A 26,528-nucleotide genomic window follows, 5' to 3' on the forward strand; every position below is an offset into this window, starting at 1 on the left:
GGCTGATTTCTGCTACTAATAAAAAAACGCTAATCTTTTCAGCTTTGTTATCAGATAACTGAAGAAGTAATGTTTGAAAGATCATTAAAAAAAAAAAAGCAGGCTTTCTCAGGGAACTACAGCACAGACTCAATAATGCACCTTAGCTGTTCAACGTGTCTTTGATATTACACAGAGATATTTGTAACAATTTTATGGAGAACTTCAGAATATTATAACCTTTGAATTCCTTAGAGAATAAACTGCAACAGAACATTTACACATTTAGAAAACTTTTTTGCTAATCATTCATTTAAAACAATAAATCTTAGGAATAGTCCTGATAATGGTCAGAAAACCAGCAAACAAGTTAAAAGACAAAGGCACAAAATCTCCATAAAAATGTTTTTATTCCTTATCAGTGGAGACTGCATATGAAAAGAGGATCTATTGCAAGCTTTTCAACAAAAGAAACTGCAAAAATACAGCAATCCTCCTAAGTAGCAGACACCAGGGTATCCTGTTCCAGGGGCAGAAGAGCGTTATCAAATCCATCTCCTTGCCCTCTGGCAACACAGGGAAGTTAGTTTTCAGCGAGAGGCTAAGGAAATTATGTCAAGAAATGCCACTCTGAAGCAGCTGTTCAAGGGCAACGTTTCCCCCTGCTCCTCAGTCTTCATCCTCCTCTTTCATTTTCTTCTTTTTCTTCTTCTTTTTCTCTGTATTCTGCAAACAAACAAATGTTGCTATGAACAAACCATAACGGAGAAGCAAAGCAACACATGTATCTAGGCAACCAAGCTCACACTCAAAGCATCACAGCAGCTGCCACACTCGGCAAAGCACAACCCAAGAGATGTTCCCTTCCTCTAATGTCCTCCCTTCCGCTAACGCACTCGATGTTTACAGCACGGTGGGGCCAGCAGACAAGAGAAGCTGTGCTGTCTGCCACACTGCTCACAGCTCAGCACTGCGGTCAGACTGCTTCAGGCAGCACAGCTGCCCTAAGTAGAGGAGAGAAAATGAAATCCCATGTAAAGAACAGGATTTCAAAATGGAGCAATGAGTTGGGTTTGGTCTCGTCCAGTCTACTGTTGCTTGGAGGCATCAAATGATGCTTCATCAGTTCAGGAGGTACAGCCTCTGCTCCCTACAGGTCTTAAACACTAGACAGATGCCTGTGGATGAGCACTAAGGGACACCCTCTCCACTAGAAAGCATGTAGAAAGAGAGAAGACTAAAGCTGGGGCTGGGTAGAGGAGAGGAGGGGAACCTCTCCTGGTAGATGGAGGCATTAGTCACATTTCCCAGACCTTATTTTGTAATGCAAATCTTCTTGGATATTACAGTCATGAATATAATGAATTAAAGTTACTATTGCAAAACTGTCCTTGCATACTATGGGTTATACAGATAAGAATATATGTTTTCCCCCTCCCTCCATATGTTTTATAGATAATCCATTCCCATAAAGGATCAGTAGCTGTGCAATTCTGCCTCACCTCAACCACGGGGCCCACCTCCTCTTCTTCAGCTTGTTTTTCCTTATCCTTTTTCTTTTTCTTCTTTTTGACAGGTTCATCATCTTCTACAGTTGTCTCTTCTGTATCCCAGAAGGAAGCAGAATGAAAGGCAGGTTGTCAGAAGTGTAAAAGGCAAAAGGAAAAGCTTTCTATGAGATGCGAGAAGATGCAATGATGACAGTACAAATGCAAAATGCTAAATACCACACCACTACTTCTTTACATCTCTCTACACCTATTTTCTCTTCACTTTGCCCTTATCTGCATGACTGCTCCCTGCTATAATCTAAATATACAACTACCTAAGACACAAGTGACAGTGTTCAGACAGCACTACACACACCTGGTGCAAACATCAGTCCTATACGCTGCTCCCAAAGTTTTAAACAAGCTTATGTATTTTCATTTGTCTGCCAAATTATCTTCAAGTACTCTCTCTGAAAACAGACTGTCCAGGGTTTGGCAAATATTTCCACCAGCATCACAAGAGCAGTGGAAGGATTCTAAAATCCACATTAGAAACGTGTTCAGCCAGCAGTAATTTGTTCACAACTGATTTCCCTATCTTGACATTGGGAATTTGCTAAGAAGCAGACCAGTTTTCTTAACCATTTAGACTGGCAAACACAAAGATCTCTTAATGCTGAGCTAACAAAGCATTTAATGCAAAAGCAGAAACTCATTCCTGTCCTGGAAGACAGTAATTCAATTATTTACATAAGCTGAGAGAAATGTTAACCCAGGGGAACATTTACTAATGCCCTCTTACATTTATTTTTCAGAACTATTCGTCAACAGCTGGCCTATCTAATCACAGTGGTAAAGGGACTATGATTTACCACTCATTTTCTAGAAAACATACCACAGTCTTAGGAATCTCTAGGTAAAGAGACCAAACAGAAATAATTACTAAGCTGACAGCCTGTGCAGTAGCCAGGCTGTTCCTGGAGAGTACCCAACTTAAATCTGCACAACTGAGTGCTGGATACCAAGTTTTCTCAGTATGTAGTACTCATCAGCAAGCTCATGACGTAGCAACCATTGTCTTTCAGTAGCTACAAAACTGAGATGCTGAAACCAGTGGTGGTTGTGGTTTGTAAAATTTGCTGTACTGGAGGTGTGACTCAAGTAGTAATTTTCTCACTGTAGTCCCCCAAAAAATGAATCAATTTCATTTTGAAGCACATTCACTTACCACTTACAAGAAGAAGAGAAACAAACCCAGTTGTGATTATAAAAACCCCCAAACACACCACCTGCTAACATCTTGACTGTACTTTGTCACAGGTTTAGTTCCTCAAGGCAGCAGAAGGATTATGAAAGTAGAAAATGCACTTCAATCTTTGCCTCAGACAAAAAAAATTGGCTTCAGGGTAAGAGATTTCTAGACATGTCTAAAGGAAAATACAGCCAGCTAACACATGCAGTTTTCTGACATTAAAAAATGCCAGAAGCAATACAGCAAAGGATTCCAGATAAAGGAACTGGTAAATATAATCGTAAGTGGATTCTGTCATACACATCATTCATAGTGAACAGCGTGCAAGCATAAGGCATTCAAGACACGTGTAAAAATAAGTCTTCTCACCTCCCTATGTATGACATAGGGAAATAAGAAGGAGCTGAAAAATAAGCATGAAGTACATTAAAGCCACACAGCACAACAGGAGCACACGCCTAACATTTTGCTACGCGACACATTTTCACTCAGCTGGATTGATAAGCGATGCATTTTCAAGCAAAATGTTGGGTGGTAACCTTGGAAAAACAACTCCTTGTTATTACCCTACATGTCATCAAGTCTGACACAGCAGGCAGTGGAACCTGTCACAATTTACAACCACAGATGATACACTGTGCACTCCCAGGCACTGTCACTTCTCAGAGCTAACAGTAGATGCCTTCCTGAAGATTTCAGTTGCTGCTTTCTAGCAAAGCTCATCACAAGGCTTCACATATTCGTACCTAGGCAGAATGAGGATAAAGGCTCCAGGGGTGCTGGTCTTTCCTCTCTGGGTGCTACGCTTCTAAGTCACTCAAGCCCAGTGGGGTTTCTCTGTGATGCACAGCAGCTGACAAGAAAGCCAACAGCTCTTACTATCAGGCACCAAGGCACAGGAAGCAGCACCTGGAAGAGCAGTTTGGCCGATGGCCCCGTGCAGTGCTGGAGATCACCAGCAACAGTTCCACTCACCCACTGCCCACCAGTTTTTGCTAAGCCTGATGTACCCTCCCTCCTCACGTGATTCTCTGCATGTACAGAATCAATCACACTGCCTATCAATAAAGACACCATGCCATGATATTGCTGTCATTTAAGGGCTTTGTGTCTTGCAGGGTTCACTCCATCGATTTAAGGTGGCATTTCTCTTTTCGAGAGAGACCTTTCCAAGTGACTAGCTGCTACTACATCCTGATGTTCAAGTGCAAGCCAAGTGCTTCACTGGGAGCACTGGCTAGCTCTGTTGGTGGTATGCATTCTGTCTAGCCACATTCAATTTCAGAGACTGCAGTCACAAAAATACCTGTCCTATTTCCCTTCCCCCACCATTAAAACATGTTTTAACAGACAGCTCCTTAAATGGATTATAATTTGTTTCAGGCAGTGTCCTTCCGCTTGGTTTCTTTTTAGGTGCAAAAGGTGAAAGTGGTTTGAAGTCATACCTCACTCCCAACCCCCCTGCAGTTCCTGTCCAAGTACTGCCATACCCACACCCCACCGGGGAGAGAGAAGACACCAAGCACCTCGTTTTGCAGTAACATTTACATTTCAGGCTAGCACAATTCAAAATACTGTCCCCCTTTACAACAAATGCTAAAGCAGTAGTTTGACACATCACTTTTAAGCAGCAGCTTCCCAGTTTTATTCCCATCGCTTATCTTCCTCTTGTAATACAAACTGGACCAAAATTGATCTGGCTGAAGAACTCCTTTTTCCTGAAGAATTCCTTTTTTTTCTGGACTGCTTTTTCCACCACTCCCGTTTATCATGCAGCTGTACAAATAGCATGGGGAAGGAGGGGGAAGAGACTTCTTTCACAATATTGTCTCTGGATGTGTAATTTCTGACCAGGGAAAAGCTTAATAGAGCACTTCATCAAAAGGAATAGAACTAAGAACAGCAGAAATTAAAGGCTCATACATGTTCAAGTGGACATGCAACATAAATCTTAATGATGGGACCTCCTCCTATGTATTATGGAACTTACTGAGCTACTCAAACTTCTTGAACCACCACTCCTCTAGCACACTGTGTAGTCATACCAACTCTACTGGAAAAGAGCAAGGTCATGGTCTGTCTAGCCTGTGTCAGGGAAATCCATGTACTTGACTGCGTGGTCAAATACAAGAATTTGCAAACATGGAGCAGTGATATTTAAAGAGGACAGGCTGAAGGGATTTTCAAGGCCAGGCTGGATGGGGCTTTGAGCAACCTGGTCTAGTGGGTGGCATCCAGGCCCATGGCAGGGGGGTTGGAACAAGATGATCTTTTAAGGTCCCTTCCAACCCAAACCATTCTGCATACGGGTGGTATGAGATAAATTAGCTCTCAGAAAACACTTCTTCCATAGCCTGAAGCAATAGCTACAACTAGTTCTAATACTCAAGTAGCCAAATAAAATGACCCAGTTGACATGAAGAACTGGGAAAAAACAGGAGCTATGAACCACACATCTGAAGGATGCCCTACTCTTTCAGGCAGAAAAGCAACACATCTGAATCCCGTACTTCAGGTCAAAACAATCAGCACAGATTTTCGTAGTCCACAAGTACTCTCAACACTGTCTACTGCTCAAATAATTCTTGATAGCTCAAGGATACTTGCTAAGCTGCACCCAACCCCTAGATCAGGAAGTATCAATGTTCAATAAAGCAAAGGAAGCAAACGCAAGCAGGATTTGTGAATAAAAGCATGAACGATTGAATAATATCTTTATGAACATAAATAGCCTCTTCATTCTGTAAGAGACCAGGCTGGAAATTAATGTAATATTTCACCTGTGAGCAGCTCATGTCTGTGAGATGTCAACACTTGCTTTGATAATGCAAGCGAAGCCCAAGGGAACAATTCAGAGACTACAGTAAGGGAAGTTAGTTCAAAAGATTATCAAAAGCAGTAGCTGTGAGAACACCCACATTCTCAAAAAAGTGAACGGGCAAAGTTCAAGCCTCCAGAGTACTCATGTGTCCTTGTCTCATTATGATAAGCATAAGAGAACAAGCTGGGGCACAGATCTCAGCTTTATAGCACAAAGGATTCTCCCTCTGGTGCAACTTTAATTTTCAGCTAAGTTTAAGTTCCTACAAGTTGCTCGATCCATGTACACAGACACCATGAACCAAGTAGCACGTGGAAACATCACACCTCAGCATCAGCCAAGCATGGAGAGGTACAGAACCAGTGTGACTATACCCTGATATTTGAGAACACAGACGCACAGAGAAGGGCAGAAAGGGAAAGCTCTGACAGCCCTCACCTGCTGCAAGCGCAGCTGGTTGACATAACTTGGGAGTAGCTCGTGCCCAGATCTGGCTCAGGGTCTCAGAAGTGACTTAGAGTCATCTTCCTCTTCCTTTTTTTCCCCTCCCAAGTTACACAATGAGTACTCCACTGTTATAGCAACTACTAGCCATTTAGGGGTGCCAAAGTGCACACTGGAGAGAAGAGAGAGAATGCTTCTTAAACTGAATCATGATATAAAACCAGATTATTTTGAACTCACAGTCCAAAATCTTTCTTCACACAGTAATTCATGAGAAAAGGAATGAATTGTGGCCATAGTTCAGTTTTAGCTCTGCAGAGAATGACAATTTTTTATGTATTATGTAAATTCAGACTGAAAGTTCCAAGTGTCATTTCACCTCAAATTCTGACCTTCAATGCTTATATGTTGAAACATGCCAGAGAACATTTCCATACAGAACAGTATTCTTTGAAGAAAACTGAGCAAGTTCTGGTTTTATAGAGAAAAGCTTTGTTGTCTTGAAGATACTGAGACCCACTAAATACCAATCTGCTGATCAAGAAATTCTGCAAGAAGAGTATGAGCAGAGTTTTGTTTTAAAATGTTCTTCTGCGCTTACAACTGTTTAAAAGCAGATATTTAAAGTAGAATGACTGCAGTCTGGTGCCAGTCCACAAACTATTAATTTTTTTAATTACACTGTCATACCCAATGAGAATAACCAGGTATTGTGGCTGGCTTTAAATGTTAAGCCCCACTGCACACAGCAACATGCCAGCAGCACAGATGCAGCAACTAACCTTTCATCTCTGCTTTGAACTTCTTTGCTTTCACAGCAACCTCTGTGTCTGGTTCTTCCACCTGTTGAATTTTGCGTTTCTTTGAAACAGCAGGAAGCGTAGAGTCACCAGATGGGTCAAATATTTTTATTTCACTGTAATGAAGAAAACAAGTCAGTTTGAGTAACGAAAAGAATAAGAGAGCCCCTGGGTAAGATCTTGCAGTTGAACAGAAAATTTCCAACACAACCTCCTGAGAACACTCGCAAATCAATCTTGCTCAACTCACAAAGCATCTACAGGTAGGTAGAGAAGCCCTTTGTCTAATACATGAATGGTTCATCAGTAACCATGGCTACAGGAGATACCCCATGAAGTACAACTGTTGGATCTGAAGAGAAGGTACCAGTTAAGAAAGAGTTTAATTCTGGTTTACATCGGTTCAAGGCTCTATAGAGCACTTAAATTACCCACTAGATTGATCTCTCTGCCACTGAAAGCCTTCCTATCATAGCTGTGGATGGTCACAAGTACATAGCTCCTGACAATTTGGTCCATATAAGCATACCCTAAGGGTAATATATATATACACACACAGAGGATCAAAATTAGCTTTACTTTTGCTTTTACTGCGCTGCCTCTCCACCATTACCTTCACAGGACACAACTCACAAGGCAGGGTAACATTTATCTCTGTATCACTTGTATCTCTGACTTTATGGGACATGCAAATACCTAATCTGTGTCTGGAACTGCCTCCTCTTGAACACTGCGTGCTGCTTTGTTCAGTCCCAAGCTCCTCTACAGGCTACAGAAGAGCAGCCACACTGAAACCCAGTGCTCTTTAGTTGGACCTTTTCAGGGGCAGCTGAATCATCTAATCGTAATGAAGCAACTTTTTTCTTACTCATTCACAACACAACTCCTACTGAAGGAGAAAGGAATTTTAAAACAGTAAAGCTAAACTATTCTCCCCCCCAGACAAATACTGAGCATCCAAACTTCTCTATAGTAGGAATCTGAAGTAGCTACCTTGCACAGATTACAGAAACAACTGAGAGTAGTGACCAGACAGGGAAGCACGTGGTGATGCTAGCAGACAGTACGATCAATTCATCCTCTTAAGTATCAGAAACTATTCTTATGGGTCTGAACACTGTATGTTGCTTTACAGAAATTGATTACGCAGGCTTCTGCAAACAGTGGACTCTGCTTCAGTTAAACCCAGGCAAGAGCTCACTGGCTTCCTTGTCATTGTCAAAATACTACTAATAAATAATAAAAAAAATTAAACAATAATAAATCTGCAAATAAACATACCAAAGATAGGTAATACACTCTCACATCTTTTTTGGAAAGCATATTGAAATGCTTCACTGGAATCTCACCTCTAAAAAACTACCTCACATTTAACTTCTGAAACATTACTTTGATGTAGATATTTCATACAGGATCCATAGTTCCATACAAGACTAAGAGATTCTTGCCAATCTCCTTACAACAGTAGTTTAGCCCTTCAAACGATATCCATAAAGCTGCAGTACTGCAATTTTTGTACTACAAGAACAGCTTGACAGGGACTGAGTCAGTTTCCCTTTTAGGCAGCCAGACTAAACCAAACAGCCAGGAATTATCTGCAGTCTCTCCCCCAAGCCTAGACACATTTACAGAGCATGTCTAACAGTAGAAACATGTCCTGGCAGGAATTCATGACTCCTTATTTCAAGAGGTCAAATCCCAGCATGTATGTTGTCTCCCCAACACCCTCCTCCCTAAGCTACTGCCTCCTTATATGCCCCGATGCTTCATTTACTAATACTGTCTTTTCAAAAGCTGCTCCAGAAATCACAGCCATCACTACGCTTTGAAATGCCTAGCATATGGGAAAAAAAGAAGTTACAGCTAGGCTTGAGAAATATGTTTGGGGACTGCAGATGGGTGCAATAGTGCTATTTTTTCCCCTCACAAAACTAGTTCCCCAGCCCTGGTTTTGCTGAACGGTTGCCCTCTCTACACGAAAAGTTTGGCAAAATAAGCAGGCCAAGCTAAGCAAGGAGCCTGCAAACAAATTAAGCGAAAAACCCAGATGTCACAGCTCAGACTAATAATAACCTGTTCCAATCTTTAGATGTTCAGCTGTCCCAGTTGCAATTTACAGTGTCACTTCAGGCACCATAAACTGCTCGAACAGAGTGTCCAGAGTACAGACCCTCTATTATTTAAGATATGTATTACTTACTACATACAAGATCTAAACAAGGAGATGAGGCTTTGGCTTAAAACAAGTGCTTTTTCTTTTCTAAAGATAAGACAAGTAAGTCTCTAGGACATCTTCCATGTAAAAGAAATTAATTCAAACTCTGATTTTCTCAAATTTAATTTATTCAGACATGCATTAAGTAAAGATGCTACATATTAACTCCCCAAACTACTCAGCTTTTTGGGCTGATGATGATAGCATCTAGATATACTTGTTGTCTGATGATGTCAGTAATTTACTATTAGAAAATCAGAACTGTTTCTCCAGTTCAGTGGCTTTGCCACAACAGTAAATTGTGGGAAAATGGAAATTCCCATTAGCAATGGGACTTGTCAACAGTGTTTAAGATAATGTTTTCTTGATCTTAAGTCAACTCAGCCCACAACCAGAAGTCTTCTCAGAAATAAAAATATGAAGAGTTTTTTTATACTCAGCCAATCTGAAAGGAAACACTATTCACCTCTTGTTTTGATACTTGTCTGTCCTGGCCAAGGCTTTTCCAGTGCCGCTTATTCTTCTCATCTACAAGAAAAATTTAGGAGTGAAAAACAAATTACTCATAATGAAAACAATTCACAAGTTCTACAACTCTTGAAAGAAACAAAAAATGGGTTGGAACTCGATGATCTTTAAGATCCCTTCCAACTCTAACCATTCATTGATTCTGTATTATTGCTCAGGCTCTTGTGTACGTGATGAGTCTTACACTTGGGAGCAGAATAGTGACAGGGAGGTGACACAAGTTGAGAAAGGCATATACCTTTTAAATATTGCTCTTCAAGAACCCAATTAAATTAAAGAACTTCTAGTACTGGATCAAACATACCACAGTGACATGACATAAAACATCTTTCTTCTACATTCCCAAGACCAGCTCAAATTTGTGCACACTTTCTTTTTTTTGCAAGGATAACTGCATGTCAGGGCAGGTATCACCCTGTGCCTGGCATAAAGCCAACCTTAAAACCACTATACAGTCCAAAAAGTGGATTTTGTACTGAATTTATACCTGTCAGGTGATCAGTTTGTGTTTTGGTATTAACATGTCTCCTTGCTTTCATTTCCATGGGAATGATCACCTCCCATGAAATGCTCAAGGAGGAGCAAGCAGGTTTTTCTGGATTTTTTTTTTTTTTTGTTCTAGTGATGCCAGTACTACAGCATTAGTATCAGATCTCCTAGCTTGGAAGACTGAACCTAGTCTCCATTTACAAGATCACATGCAGCAGGCATGCCACCTAAAGAGGAAAGTGAACCTTCCGTTCTCCCAGCATGCTGTGCCGATGGCAACAGATGGAATAGCAGGTATAGGGAGGCAGGATATGCATTAGGTGATGGGAGAGAAACGCAGCAATTTGCAGAAGAACATCTTGCTTTAGCTACAGAGAAAGCTCCTTAATACTAAGCATCACCAGAGTTCAGATTTTGGGGAACCATAATGGAAAATATGAAGGGGGGAGAAAACCCAAATGCGCTCTCTTCTAAGGTGAAGAGAAAGAATCTAAGAAGTACTAAGCACATCTTTGCAATTAACACAGATGTAGTAGAATGTAAAGGTACTATTTTATCTTGTTCAGAATCAAGATTTTTCAGTATAGTGTAAATGAAAACAGGCACATAAACAGGAAAAACTGACATACAAACAAATGGATGTAGCCAGCTTACAAATCCTACTACTCCAGCCAAGGTTGTTAGAAAATACAGAAAAAGAGTGACACTAGATCACACAACTGAGAAGAAAAGCAGAGCATCAGAAAGTCACACCATAAACAACATTGTCAGCTTCATGCAGCCCTCTGCTAGACTTACCCCTCTCTCTTCCAAAAGCCTCAGTCTCGTCTCTACTTTTAGTCTGTTCTCAGCTCCCATTTCAGCAGTGGTATCCTCTCCGAGGGCATCGTAACGAATAGTCAAGGCAGTCTTAGCTGCCAGCATTCGAGAAATCTGGAAATTATTTAAATAGAATATTAATATTAAGAGTATTAAATGCTAAGACTTAACTTAAGACCATGATTCACTCTGATCTGGAAACCATATCCACAGACAAAATAAAAAAGTAACCATTTACTAGCAGTATTTAGTGCAAAAACCCAATTAGTACATCATTCTTCTAACACTGAAACACTGTTAATGCAACATCTTATTTTCTTGATAGAGGGAAACATCTGAGACAGCAAGTTTGTTGTACATATCCCACTTTACCCCAACCTTTACATCAGGTTACTTTGAGGTGTCATTTCTGACTGGATAGCTTTCTCCACAACTTAACACACATTCATCCACCTGCATTGCAAAAGCTTAAGCTCTTTAGAAGCAAGTCACAAAAGCTACTACGTTTAGCACAACAACAAGAGTTATTTTCAAGTTACACTAAGTTAGCCTCTAACAGCTTAGTTTACTATCGCGAAGAAGAAAGTAGTAACATACCCATGAGAAAGCCAGCAGGAATGCATCTGTTATTACTCAGATGTGTCGAATGGACAATCCCACTCACTTTTTCAAACAGGAATGAATGACATCCAAAGATTTGTAGGAGAGTGGCATTTTCCACATAACCACAAAGCAATACAGTAAAGCAAGCCATGGAAAGAGCCTCACTGCAAAGCTCCAGACATCTCATCAATAGACATTCATGCTCTGGAAGAAGCCAAGCTGGTAAACAACTGTGCAACTCACCTTTCCTTTGTTTTTGGTATTGGTTTGTCCCACTAGGGAAGCGTGATAGATAAGGCCAAATTTAGGTGTGTCCCGTTTAGTCTTCAGGGCTCTGAAAAGTGCCTTCTCAGCACCCAGCAACTGAACTGTTGAAGCTGGATGTTTTGCCAGATTCAAGAGGGAACCTAGGAGGAGGAGACACCACAACAGTAATTTGTCAGAGGAGCAGCTAGAGAAGCAGGAGGGTAGATTCCTACACTATTCAAAAGCAGGAAGCTCAGAGCCATCTATTTCTATGAGAGCTGCTTCATGTTCATTTTCCGAAGGACAGATAAGCCATTTCAGTCTTTCATACTTCAACTAACTGTGTCTTAGTCTGATTTCAGCAACAGGAAAGAAGGCTGACTCAATAAAACATGTTCCACTGGAGTAATGCCTACTCCTGACAAGCAAGACATTCTGGCAGCAAGAATGTGTCATCGGAGAACTGCAGCACAGATAACTGAAATAAGGCTGCTACCTTCAGCCAGTCTGACTATAAAAGCCTAATGCCAGTTTGTCAACATTTTACCTCAGAAGTGTCTGGACTATCAGCAGGAGGCTCAGTAAGTGTCTCAGAAGAGGTAGTGACTTAAGTTGCCCTCATATTCCAAAAAGAATTCAGGCCAACTGAGAACTGCATCATCACAGACTACTACTAAGCTCATGCTGGTATTCTCAGATTCTTCAAGAGCTCCCTTCCCTCCCCTTTACCATGATATTGTTCATCAGGGCCTTGCATAATGCTTTTAGCTGACCAGCTCCTCAGAGAAAACCTCTGATGAGGTCACCTAAGCTTTATCTACACTGATCAGTGTAACCCACCTGCATGAGCAATGAGCCTCGCTCCCACCAGTTCGCCCACCATGACAGTGAGATTAGGAGCAATGGCCATCATTCTGTTTTTCAGGTAGTCGTACAGCTGTGTCCGATACTCAGAGATTTCAATCACCTGGCACAGACAGAGTTGTGTTAGAGGAATCAGTATTAGCTGACCAACAAATACTAAGAGCTAAATATATCGAAATGCTGAACTGCTGAGAATTTCAATAAAGGAGACTAACAAAATGCACAGACAGCCCTGAGCCAGAGTTATAGAAAGCTTTATATAGGGCATATTCCCAGAGCAGAGCTCCATCCATGAAGTATACTGGATCTGCATTGCTTGTTCCCTTATGCAACTTATTTTCTCAGCAAAGCTCCTGATAAAGGAGCTGACAACATGCCAAAGACAGCCAAGTGGAACAAAAATACTTAATAAGGACATTTTCTTTAGGACAAAACCCTGGAACATTCAGTTTTCACATAAATCTTTGCCACCATTCTCTTGAAATGGGATAAATGCTCTTTACTTGTTCCATACAAATACACACAATTAGAATGCCCATAAAAAAGCAGCCCGGTCTAGACTAAGAACAGGAACTCCTAACCCTGCCACTCCCTGGTAAAGTCACAAAGGGATCCAACTGGCACCACTAAAGTCAGAGGGAGTTCACACACAATCCAGATGAAAGCAGGATGGGGCTTCTAACTCCTCTGGGGCCTTGGTGCTCTGCTTTTAACCCAGGGTTTATCACCTAGCTTCAAAACTGACAGATTAAAAAGAGGCTGTACTGTACCATTATCTCAATGACTTAAAAGCACAATGATGTCAAAATTCCACCCAAAAGTAAAACTGCCACTTTCGGAAGACTGTGCAGATATCAACAGTCTGGGATGGCTCAGATGAGGTAGTGACTGTGCACCCTCACGTCTGTACATCAGGAGAGCAACAATATAGGAATCATCACTGCCATCACAAGCGTGTTAGCAACGCCCTGAGGAAAGCTCTCCTTGGTAGAAGAGGCTCTGAAATGGCTAACTGAAGTGGTGTTCCTATTGCTACTCATCCACGCATACATACCTGATCACAGAGATGGATTATGTTGTTTATGTCTTCTTCTGATACTTCTGTTCCCATGGAAATCTCAGCGGCAGCCTTCACATCCTCTTCGATCTCCTCTGGTAGGATGTCAGAAACATCAGAGGAGGCAAAATTGGTTCTGTCTCCTGTGGGGGACAGATGAAAGCATGTTTGTGCTGGGGGCGAGATGAACTAGTTAAAAAGAAAAAAGAAGTACAGAAACAGACGGTGATAAAAGGCCAAAATAACAACAGTGAGTCAAGTCTGCTGTCACCCTATTCCAAACTCCCCAAATATATGCCAATGTTCTGACTTTACATTTATACTAGCTGAGAACTGTTGAAAATATTAACTTTGAAACTAGAAAAAAAGCCCTTATTCTGTAACACTGCATACTTCACCTTTTCAGTAGCTGCTTGCTGCAAAATTTTCAGGCACAAGATTACAAAGGAAGAATTCCAGGAAGCGAGTAGTCATTTACCACTAACCAAACCTATGTGATTCTTCCTACAATTGGGAAAAAAGCTCCCTTAAAACCACAAGTCTCTATGGACTGCAAAATTCATTATTTAAAAGAAAACCAAAAACCACAAACAAACAAAACAAAACATCAATACAAAGCACATGCCTAAGAGGTGAGGGAAGCGTCCAAAATATTATAGCAGTCATTCTTTCTGCTCTTACAAATAACTGTAGCAGTTGTACTCTCCAAGAACACCCACAAACAGGCAGCAATTCTCTTTACGTCAGTTTTTGGCAGCTAACTTCCCAATTGGTCTGCTGACTAATTGTGATTCTAAGAAGATATGCTGGTGGTCCATGAAGAACTGACTGATTATATAGTATTAGCTTTCTCTTAAGCTTCAAAATGGTGAATTGCATCAACATACAGATGCGAGCACACACTACTTTTCTCCTGGCCCCACTCACTCTGCTGCTGAAGGTAGGATTGTATACAGGGTCATGAGTGGCTGGTTTACAAATCAGTGACATTAACGCACTGCATACTAACACGCAACATTCTCCAGGCTCATGCTTCCTTATTACTCACCAACTTTCCGTACACATTTACAATATGTTAGGTTATCTGTGATGATTTTGCCCAGTTCAGGGAAGTGCCAACCATACCATTCCCTACAGCGCATGATGTAGTTATTCAGTTCTTTGTCCAAGTCATCAAGAAGTGCTAAGAGAAAGAAGAATGGACTTTTTTTCTAAAAATGGAAAACTCTCAAATCAACAAATTTAAATAGTGTAAAGGGAGATAAACTGAAGTATTTTATCCCATAAAGACTGGAATGAAACATAAGCTGCATTAGAAGTTTTCACTTTTCAGAAAACTGCGTAATCCCAGGCACAAAATTATAGAAACACCCACGAGTGTGGCCTGAAAGTTTCATCACTGGGACTGCCTTGGACAGGCTCCTTTAACAGCTGTAAAGCATATTCCCCGGAAGGGGAGCAGCAGCCAGCTATTCTTCCTTGCATTCAGCCAAAGTGCTACACACAAGACTGATGTAAAACTCAGCCATTCCAACTCTAAGGAAAAACATTTTAATGGTGAGAAGCTGATCTTGTATTCAATTATTTGATTTAGAAGATTGCATTTAAACCTTTAGTTGCCATTTAATATAAATATACCTAACACAGATTCATCGGGCTCACTATTTACCAGATATGACCAATAACCAAATTTACAACAGAAGAGTATAACACCCACAGCATATATTGCTACAGAGCCCTGAGGCTAAATATTTCCCATTAGTGCAATACCAACATTCCCATCTGTTGTCTCAGTGGTAGTGACGAAGGAACTGATTTAAATCATTAATTTCAGCTTAACTATGTTTCATCATTGACAACAGTCTGGGAATTAATATTCCAAACAGGATTCTTCACCACTGCTTCACAGCAAGCATGCCGATGATGATGTGGATGTCTTCAAGGAAAAACAAGGAATGGGCTTCCCCAGCTGCATTTACAATTTCAGTGTGTTTACCATTAAGAAAGCAAGGAGATGGAATGCAGCATTACACACTGCAATGGGTTTCACAAGCCTGACATAAGAGTCTCCTTCTACATTGCCCTCTGCGTAAGATACCACCAAAGTGGTCAGAAAATTCCGTCCTGCCCATTCTCACAACACTGCTCCAAAGGGATGCATGTTGGGAAGTGAAATCCTCAGAATTAACACTGCCTGTATTTCAGATGATCTCTACGTTAAGAAAGAGTGGACATCAGTTTACTTTTATCACCCTAAAAACATTCCTGCTTGTGGAAAACCCAATTAAGAAAACACACTTTATGCCTAGCTGAACACCAATGCCCAATTTACTGAAACGTGCTAAGAGGAAATTGACAGTGATACTTTTGAGTAACCAACATAAAGAAGTCAGCTATCCTAAGCTGTATCCATTAATAATTTAAGCTCTAAATATACTTACAAATTGCCTGGATAATCATGGTATCTACTTTGTCTGGGCTGAATTTCAACTTGTATCGGGAAAGGCTGAGGAGACAGAAATACAGTTTTTATCAGCATCCTGACATCCCACTGCAGAGCAGCTCCTCACCTGCTCCTATTTTACATGAATATAGCTGTCCATGCATTCATTCATTCATACCAGCTCAGTTTCATGCCACTGAGTGCTCTCAGCTGTGGCCAGAAGCCACACTGACACAAGTTTCACAACAGCTCCAACATGCACATACCCCGCAACCCGCGTGAAAGGGAAAGTTAAGGCTATCTTGCAGCAGACTGAACACGAGTGCTGTGGCAGGAAGTTGGTTGTTGGTTTCTTTCTGCATGGTTCCCCACAAAAAGTATTTGTCAACAGCACTTCAGTTCTGCAGCAGCTGGAGGTAATCCACAAAACTGTACCTACTCAGTAGCAAATATCAGCAACTCTAATGTAAAGCAACAGAAGAAACTTCCTGGAACAGATACTCACTGTCTGAGAAAGCCCATTACCATCTGGCTTTAATGCATGTTTAAGATTTCTCAGTATGCTACATTAAAAGACACTTGATATCAACAAGGACCTGCATCTTCAAAGTCCTTTTTCAATATTAGTGCCCATTTTCTAAGCAGATACGCATCTATGTTTAAGTAATTAGAGAACTGCTTTGCTGTAGCTAACTTGCCAATGGCTCATGGACAGAACAAGCTCATGTCAGAACAACTGTTTGACCACATGCTGAGCCAACAACTTTATAGTTAACTATTGCTCCACTAACGCTAAAAGGCAGCAGTAGCAAGGTGGGAAGACAGCTCTGCCTTTAACATTTACATCATGTATTATATGGGTATTTATTCTGGCAAAAATCAGCAAATGATGTCTTCACCTTGTCTCTCGGTGACAATGGAGTTTTAAATTACCCATTTGACTGCTAGAGACATTTAAAACCAAATCCTAAAGTACATAACATGCAAAGGAAAGCTATCAACTTTGGGTGAAGATGAAGCCTTTCCTGAAAGGGTGGGTGCAAACTAGAAAGCCTTTCATTAATAAAACAAGATTTCAGATATAAATGTGCCTTGATTTACAGAGTATGAGACCACATCACATACTCAGAGACACTTGAAGCAACACAGTGTGGCCAAGGACACAGGAATGGGACAAACATGGGATGAAATAGAGCTCTTCTAGGAACCCACCTGTGTGCCAGACCCAGACACATGGCTGCCATCTCTCGAGAAGGGAGGCCTGTAATAAGCCCTTCAATCTGTGAGCGAATTCCTCTCATCAGCTCTGTAACCATCGGGCTGTGTATACAACTCAAATTCAACTTGTCCTGCAGGATGGAAATCAATGGTCCAAAGTCAGGCACAACAATGACATTCCTCTAAAGCCCTTCTTCCATCTCATTATACCCGGTTTTCCCACTGCAATCCTGTGATCACACAACAGTTTCAGCCATTTTTATCCTCAAGGTAGTGATAGCCCCAGTTCCCGCAGAATAACAATTCCTGTTTGAAGAGCAGATTTATAAATAATGCTCCACCTGCCACATAGACGCTGGAACTGAAGAATTGAGATTTTGCAGTTTACTAGAAACTGTTTGGCCATAGAGAAAAAATTCAGAGGTTGAGGGTGGGTGCTTTGGGTCTTTTTCAAAGAATAAAACTGAACAATTATTTCATAGTCCTTGGTATTTTTCACTTTAGCACTTAGTTCTCCTCATTTTGCAGCCTACATCAGTTTCCTAAGACAGCAGAGGAGGTGGCCAGCAGCAAAATTGCTCCCTGGTGGAACAGGGAACAATCAGACATGAGATGGGAACATGTATTTGACACCTAGGAGACACCGAAGAAAGCAGTCTACCTCTACTGTCCTCTTCCTTCCTTTGGTAGGCAAGGACTGAAGGTTGTGCACAATTGCTTTAGGCTGATGCGTACTCCCAACAAGACAGTAAGTCACCACCCCACTATCGCTGAGGAATAAGCATGTCTGCCTGGTTGGTTTCTTGTTTGGTTCCCATCTCCTCACCTCCTTTTTTCTGGATGGGATTATTAGGAAAATTCATTTTTTAATCTGCAGGGTTTCTAACCAATTCGTAAGAGAGAAGTCAAGCAAACCTGAACACCTCAGTGCACTTTTACCATATCATTCACTTGTGTACTCAAGACATCTTCCCAGTATGCACGCAGTACACATTTGCTCATAGGATTAGGTATTTCCACACTGCAAACACAGCACTGGCAGCATAATCTATTGCTCAGAATTGCAAAATCTCTGAAAAATTACTGTAAGATTTCAGTAGTGTGAGACAAAAGGAAGAATGGCAAAATCAGTTATCACCTTTATGACACCTCCAAGTTTGGCATCCGCTACAGCCAACTGTTCATGGGCATCTTTTGCCACTATCTTCTTGAGGATTTTCTTCAAGTTCTTGCTGAGCTTGCCTTCTACAAGAGCTGTTGATGCTGTATAAAACAAAAAGACCAAAGATGCAGTTTCTTTCCCCTTCTAGAACCTGTAAAAATAGTATTCCTGACTTGGTATTTTTATTTTAACTGCCCACAGTAGCTGCAGTCTGAGCTGCAATACTACTTCGCCATGCAGTGGCTAAAATTGAAACAGAAGAAAATTATATACTTGCTCCTTTGGAGGTCTAAATCAAAAGCCCTTCTCCCAGTTGTCTCTCCTTTCACCATGTGGTTTCAGTTCTATTTCTGTCAATTTTGTTTGAGGATTTCTACAAAGAGTGTGCCACATGCTTTAGATGTATGTCATTTCCAAAGGCAGGGTTACATGGGAACACTTTGTGTATCATTTAATTAACAAACCATTTTCCAGGTCCCTTAGTCAGCAAACATGATATCCTAAAATGAGTAATGGCTTATTTGCATCCTCTGATGATGATAATGTACTATCTAAAGCCCAGCAAAGAATGATGCCAAACACACTGACTGGGCAGTCAGACATGGACTTTTTTAATATAGCATGTAGACTGAAGAATTTTAAACAGACATTCTTCATTCTCAAGTATTAATAGATCTGTAAAAGCTTTACAATCCCACACAATATATTTTAAGCAGGCACTTATATAACTCTCTTTGCAGGTCAGCTCTGTGCTCCACTGAACTTCTGTGGTTGATGCAACATTTTCATCACAGTAAATAGAGCAGAAGGCAGTGATTTTTGATTTCCAGAACCTGAATGAAATGTAAGGATAAAATCTAAGCGCTCTGCTGACTTTCCTCTTAAGCTTTCTACAATGGAGAGTTTCCACCTTTCAAGCTGGCCAATAGCTCCTAACCCACTTAGAACAGCCACACACAGTCTTTCCTTCAAAATAAACTGAATATAGGTAGTCTGAATAATCTCTCCCATTTCAGATAAGTAAACCTGAAGCAAAGTAGTAGACTTTTTTTTTTTTTGAGGGGTGGGTGGGTTGTTGTCTTTTTCTGTGAGGGTGGTGGGTTGTTTTTTTAATCAGCCTAACTGTATGTGATCTGAATCCAAACCAATGCAAACGCAACATAATCCAAAAAATATGCCAGGTAGAGGAATATGCAGCAGCTTCAATCTTAGTTGTTTCATTTGCACGACCTCCATTCTTGTTTCCTTAGCTTCCTTTATAAGGTATCCCCTACCACATCAGAATATGAAGGTCCATTCTTAAGTCATAAATGTGACCTGGAACATCCACCTAGTGATGTCAAAGAGCATATTCAGCAGTAATATTCACATGATTTCTGAATGATTACTAGAGCTTTTATAATTTCTGTTCAAACTAGTCCATAGCATCAAGCATTTGTATGTTGAATTAGTAAAAATTTTGGAATACAAGGCTCTCCATTTTGTTTAAATGCCTGAATTTCTTTTAAGTGCAATACAGGCATTTTTTTTAAGATGAAAAAACACATGCATAATACATATCCGCAGAACATGTGCAGTTGTAATAATATAGGTACTCTGATATCTGCCTGTTGTCTCAGTGGTAGTGACGAAATGTTGACTCAAATCATTTATATTCAGCTTCATCAAGAATCCATCATTGACAACAGGCTACATATATCAGTCAAAACCTTCCACACGGTGCTCATTAGTGAGCTGCTTGGGAAATGAGCATGGTATGAAAAGAAACTAGACTTCATTACATCTCTACTGCACTACAGACTGGATGGATGACCTCATAAAGCAACAAACACAATTGACTTTGAAAAATTTGTGATTTAAAAACTAAGCAAAGAAACTGAGCAGGGACAAAGGTGAGTAATGAGTGAACTAGTGCATGACAAGAATTTTTTTTTTTTTTTTAAGAATGGTGTCAACTCACTTACCAGCAAGTGCTTCTGTTGTGTCCTGGAATTTTTCAAAGTGTTTCAGCTTTACTCTACAGAAGAAAAATACAAGCGTGTAAACAAACGTACATCAGATGCTAGAACCATTGTACTTTTTTTTTCTGCATCAGCTATTATAGTTCCCCTTTTCTCCCCAAGACTGCAAGTGAGCTGAGTCCAATATCCGGATCCTTAAAACAGAACCTGCTGATTAAGTTTGAGTCTGATGTGACTTTTCAGCTGGGTCCCACAAACTTTATTAAAAAAAAAAAAAGAGGAATTTTGATTTAGTATTTCTAGGACCAACATAATCAGAAAACTTGAGCCCCCTTTTGGTTTTGTAGTTCATATTTAAAGACAGACATCATCCGTTTAAATTTCAACACTGCACCCTGATTAACTAGGTGTCACTGCTGATTGACTGATGATAGCACCTTCCCACTCATCTTCAAAAGGGAACCTTCTGCCTCTGTGGCATGCACAGCCTGCACAGCTCAGATTTAACATGCTTTTCAACCAAATGCATCTCCAAAGACTTTAAAATTGAAGTGATTCATTGCCCATGAATCCTCAAGTCCTTCCTTGTAATTAGATGTTTGAATAAAAGTTCTGAACTGAGCTTAAAACAAACAGCAGAAAATTCTTCCATGCCCTAACTGTTGACCAAAGCCAAAAATCATACAGGCAGTGTTTAACCACACTATGCCAGATTCTTAGGCCCAGCTTCCCTCTCCCCCTCACATAGTCTGTGGTGTTGATATCTAGAGTTACAGTTAAGAAGCTATCTCAATCCAGTAAATTCCTCGTCAGGGACAGGCATTTGACTAATCCAGTTGTGATTAACCACTGCTCTTTGTGAGTCAAGTATCTGCAAAGGAAGCAAGGTCACAGATAAAGCTGAATGCTTGAGTTAAGCATTCGCAGAGCCCAACAGAAGCTCTAGGCTTATACTGATGCCTTTTCAGAAAGGCAGGAGAGTCAAGAATTACTTTGATCAGAGTAGAGATCCATTAAGAGCCACATCCTGTCTAGCAAGTGGCCAAGATGATGTTTCCAAGATAAGATTAACAACACTACAAACAGGCAGATGTGAGATATTCTGGCCTCTCCTCTAAATACTGTTACAAAGCAGGATAAATCCAAATCACAAGGCATAGCTTGTTCAAAAGTATCCATTATAATCAAAGCTGGTTAGAAATCTTCCAATAAAAACACTCCAGACAGACCTGGAAGGAATCCACCATTGTCCCCAGCTTTAGGGCAATTTGCTAGAAAGGCCAACTTGGTCAGTGGACGCTGCAATCCCTGTGCAGCTACACAGCGGTGCTAACACTCACTGATGGCATGGGCAACGAGACTGACTCTCAATTCACAGTGATTCCCATGCTATTAGTTCCAGCTAGATTCAACTTTTCTTTTTAATAATTTCCTGAGAGCACAAAACCTTGTCATTTCAGCCAGCTTCAGCATTACAAGCTTGGATGTTCTCGTCAAAGCATCCAGATCTCCTTAAAATATAGTTCAATTTTTTGCTTCAGTGGCACATGGTAATAACTTCTGCAGCTTAATTACTCTGCAAGAAAAAATAAGTTATTTCTTTCACTTAGATATTTCATTCTAAGTTTCTCTGAGTATCTAACTTCATGTTATCATTGTTCAGAGCTTCTAAGGTTTAGAATGCTGAAAAATAAGTATCAGTACTTCCTTCTGAACCTCAGATGTACATAACTGTAGGCAGTCATGTCTTTCCAAAAGCCAGGCTACTACCCCCACATAAAGCTGCTTACATTTTGTTGGCTTTTTCAGGAGTTTCAAATTCTTTCCATAAGCTGTCAACTTCTTGGAGCTTCTTCTCATTCAGTACCTGTAGAAGAAAAAAAACAAACACAGAAAACCCCCACAACTATATTTAAAGCACTTTTGAATGACCTTCAACCCTGCATTCAGCAGAGAAGACCTAAAGCAGTGTATCCAGCCACTGGAAGTTAATACTATTCTATTCAACAAACTTAATTTTGGCGATCTCCCGTTTCATCATTTTCTCTCAGCAGCTTTACCCTACTTATATACACACAATATTACAGCATTTTTACTTTCAACCAAATTAAAGCAGTTGCTCAATAACAGCTGGGTCCTTCTGCACCCTCACATCAAAGCAAAACCCTCTCCTTGTTTATCAAAACTGGGCTGGCTCCACCTCCTCTACAGGACTCATTCACAACCCCAGTGACCCAAAACCAAACCTGCCACTACTTTGGGAAAATACAAACATGTCTGGGATGCCTAACAGGAAGGAGTGATCCCACAAGTTGTTTTCAATTAATCTGAGCTAGCCCAAGAAGGAAGAGAACATCTCTATAAAGACAACTTTTTCACCACAGTTTGGTAATCAACTGTGCCTAAGAGGCAGCAATGGCTTAATCCCATCTCTGTAGAAAGGGGATCCCGCTCAGCTTTTCAACAGCACAAGAATAATAATTACACCCCTAGAGCCTACACACATTTCACAAAACACAGTGTACTGCGAATTCCTAGAAAAGTGCTCAGGGGAACAGTATGGTCAAGATCTTTACATGACGTTCTTTACACCTCACTCAAATCTTGTGGTTTTGTCCCCACAACACAAATACAACACAACCACAATCTGACTTGGTGCAGTGCAGAAATAATTCTTGGGATTATGAGATTTTGCTCCCTTGCAGATTTTTAAACCTAGGTCAAAGGAGGTTGTCTTTTTTAAGCTCAATTAGTAGCTGAGCAAATAAACATACTAATTTCCCACAGGACTCTGAAGCACAGAAAAATCTTGGGGCAGCTCTTCCTTTCCTCAGCCTGCTGATTCTTTGCTCCAATTCATCTTTCCCATCCCGAGGCCTACAGAATTTTCAGCCTCTATAAACAGACATGGGTGCGTAGAGAAAAATACAGACATAGAAGCTCCTAAATAAAGGTTGTTAGGATATAGAAATTACATGCCTATGGATATTTTGTATCCCACGAGATATTAAGACTCATTAGAAAAAGTCTTCCAAGACCTAGAACATGGTTATGCCCTGTTTGCCCTTACTATTTAGACTGTTTGCTCCTCTGATGAGAGTAACACCTGCAAGAGAATACCTGAGAGCTACCCAGCTTGAAGAGAACAGCAGTTCTTGATCACCAAGGCATTAAGGCGGAGCACAGTTACGCTGGCAATGGACACCTGTGGGCACTGCTGAAAAGGTAAGTGGGAAACCATGACTGTCTCCCAAAATTCAGAAGCACAAGTTCTGTCCAACCCTCAAGTAACTAGAAAGCAAAAAAACCCACCCAACCAAGACCCCCGCACAAAACCCCAGCAGTAACAATCTTTAGAGACTGCTTTAAAAAGGGAAAAAAAAAAAAAAGCTAAATTCTGCAGAGAATATTTTGATACAGATTGTGTAACAATGACACAAGTTTGCAGTTTAACAGCTACCCTGTCTAGGAAAGCAAAGGTATGTGATTGAGCCCCTTGACCTGCAGATGTGCACTGCAGCAGGGGCTCACCACATCTGGCCTCGGCAGCCGAAAGCAGAATCAGCACAGAAAACCACAGCTCACACCAAAACATGTATCTTAATAAAATGCTACTTCTGCTCAGTTCCAGCAGACAGTTAGACACCATTTGCAGCCCGCTGTGTTTCCCAGCCTCGGGAGGCTGCTCCTTGGCTCCGGGTGCCCTCTAGCCGCTCTGGCACACACCACAGCCTGGCCCCGCGGCACTGCTCCACACCTTCCTTCCTCTCCCTTTATGCCGCTCCTCTTACCTTTGCCTGATGTCTACCCTGCTTTCAGAAATCAAAATATGGGCTGTTTTCAGCCCCTCCCGGCTCCTGGGAAAGGTTAAAAGGCCTTGGCTCACTGCACAGGAGGTTTGAGCCTGCTCAAGTGTGAACATCCAGAGAGCAAAACCTCCAGGGAGGCTGCTGTGTAAGCGAGCGTGTGTGGGGGAGGCAGGGACAGAAGCCATCTGGTTTTAGTATTTCTGTCTTCCCCCTGAGGCTTACATCTTGAACTCCTCCTTGCCCGAACTGCCCAGCTGCACCCCAACGAAGAGGAAAGGTTTCAGAGCAGATGAAGTGAACATAGTGCTCTGTAGAGCACCAAGCAGTAGATCTGCAGCAGGCCAGGGCAAAAGAAAACAGCACCTTGCTTCTCTTTGCACCTGCAATTTGCTATAGGCTTGGGGAAGAGTGGCTGGAAAGCTGCCCAGCAGAAAAGGACCTGGGGACGCTGGTCAACAGCCGGCTGAATACAAGCCAGCAGTATGAACAGCAAGCCCAATACTGTCCTGGCTTGCATTAGGACTAGCGTGGCCATCAGGATTAGGGAAATGATCATTCCCATGTACTCTGGCACTGGTCAGCCCCCACCTCAATTAATGCATCCAGTTTTAGGCCCCCCGCTACAAGACATGGAGATGCTGAACACGTCCAGAGATGGGCAACAAAGCTGGGTTGTTTTAGTCTGGAGAAAAGGAGGCCAAGGGGGAGAGCTTATTGCTCTCTACACCTACAGGAAAGGAGGCTGTAGAGAGGTGGGGGTTAACAACCAGTAGGACAAGAGGAAAAAGCCACATATTACACCAGAAGAGGTTTAGATTGGATATTAGGAAAAATTTCTTCACTGAAAGGGTTATCAAACATTGAAACAGGCTGCCCAGGGAAGGGGTGGAGTCGCCATTCCTAGAGGCATTTAAAAGACAGGCAGATGTGGTGCTTAGGGACATGGTTTAGTGGTGGCTTTGGCAGGGTTAGGTTGATGGCTGCACTTAATGATCTTAAAGGTCCATTCCAACCTAGACAATTCTACGGTTCTAAGCTAAACCCCCAAAAAAAAAAAAAGCCTGAAGGGAAAAAATACAAGAGTTACGACCAAACTCTATGAACAAGCTGGTGGAACCGTACAGGCATCAACACCAAGGAAAGAGAAGAGGCCGGAGGGGCACAGGGCGCTGGAGCAGCTCTAGTTTAGACTTGTCCAAACCACCACGGAACCGCAGCCTTCGAGCCACCTCACCGGGAGGCCGGCAGAGCCCCGCGGGGCGGCCTGTCCCTCCCGCCGCACCTCCGCCGCCGAGCAGGGGAAGCCAGGCTGCCCCTGCGGGCAGGCTCACCCCGGCCGAGGGGCCCCGCACCCCCCGCACCGGGAAGGCGCTGCCCGTCTCCCGCACCCACACGGGTTTGGAGGAACATCAGCCACCAGGGCACAGCCAGGGAGACAGGACAACGTGCCCGAGCCCGGAGACTCCTAAAGGGGCACGGCCACGGGTGGACGCCCTCCTGCCGCATCCGCCTCCACAGGCGGGGGACGACGAGCGCCACGGGCGATGCTCAGCACCCAGGAAACCCCCTTTCCTGCCCCCGGGCACCTCCAGACTCCATCCACGGCCCCTTCCCCGCGCCCCCTCACCGACACCTCCTTCTCCACGCGGCCTCTCGGCTCCCGCCCAGCCCCGGCGGCACCGCACAGAGCCCCGCGAGCAGAACTCCCTCAGCAGCAGCCGCCCGCCACGGGGGCACCCGCCCCCCCCAACCCGTGCCCGTAAATCCCGCGCACGCCCGGGGAGCTCCTCCCGCCGCCACCCCGGCCCTCGCTCCTGCTCCACAGCAGCCGCCCCCCCGCGCCTCACCTTGAAGATGGCGTAGCCAGCGGCGGTCTCAAACAGCACCAACATGGCGGCAGCAGGCCCAGCGGCGACGGGCCCGGTGGCGGGAGCACGGCCACGTGCGCCAGCGGACGAGACTCTCCCCCCCGCCTTCTCCGGTCAAGCACACGCGCGCGCCGGAAGAGGAAACGGCGGGCCGGAAGTGAGGGCAGCGGAAGAGGCGGGGGGCGGATGGGGCCGCCTGCCCCGCGCGCGCTCACGAGCCACGTGGCGGGCGGGGGGATCACGTGGCCGCTCGCGGGGGCCGTTAACCGCCGGTCCTCGCCTTGGCGGCTCTTCTCTCGCCGTCCCTCGAGGCCGGGCCTGGCAGCGGCCCGGCGTCCTTCCCGGGCCCGACCGGTGGGTCGGTGTGAGCTACCCCGCTGCCTCCCCTTCGTGAAGGTTCGAGTCTCTCGGTGTAAAAAATCTCCCGTTAGGCGTTGAGGCGGCTGCCCGGCGGGGAGGG

At 42.7% G+C, this 26,528-nt stretch overlaps 1 protein-coding gene across 1 annotated transcript; it reads right to left on the minus strand.

The window, feature by feature from the left end:
• Positions 1-372: 372 nt before the first annotated feature.
• NOP58 (NOP58 ribonucleoprotein) lies at positions 373-26,215 on the minus strand. Its single transcript, XM_014954652.1, has 15 exons — positions 26,048-26,215; positions 22,182-22,258; positions 20,395-20,447; positions 18,407-18,531; positions 17,263-17,399; positions 16,049-16,113; positions 14,656-14,790; positions 13,605-13,750; positions 12,527-12,653; positions 11,684-11,847; positions 10,817-10,951; positions 9,468-9,529; positions 6,769-6,902; positions 1,482-1,582; positions 373-705 (listed from the first exon to the last, which is right to left on the minus strand). The coding sequence occupies exons 1-15, from the start codon at positions 26,090-26,092 to the stop codon at positions 649-651; spliced, it is 1,563 nt and encodes a 520-aa protein (XP_014810138.1). The 5' UTR covers positions 26,093-26,215; the 3' UTR covers positions 373-648.
• Positions 26,216-26,528: the final 313 nt, after the last annotated feature.

The sequence above is a fragment of the Calidris pugnax genome, unplaced genomic scaffold (assembly GCF_001431845.1).
Source record: "Calidris pugnax isolate Ruff unplaced genomic scaffold, ASM143184v1 scaffold103, whole genome shotgun sequence".
Classification (NCBI taxonomy): domain Eukaryota; kingdom Metazoa; phylum Chordata; class Aves; order Charadriiformes; family Scolopacidae; genus Calidris; species Calidris pugnax.

What these genes read in the sequence shown, in the direction of transcription:
- NOP58 (XM_014954652.1), bottom strand. Translation starts at nt 26,092, where the DNA reads ATGTTGGTGCTGTTTGAGACCGCCGCTGGCTACGCCATCTTCAAG. An exon ending in CTGGCTACGCCATCTTCAAG is followed by an intron (nt 22,259 to 26,047) that starts GTGAGGCGCGGG and finishes TTTCTTCTACAG; the next exon opens with GTACTGAATGAGAAGAAGCT. An exon ending in AGGTGGGCCCCGTGGTTGAG is followed by an intron (nt 706 to 1,481) that starts GTGAGGCAGAAT and finishes GTTTGTTTGCAG; the next exon opens with AATACAGAGAAAAAGAAGAA.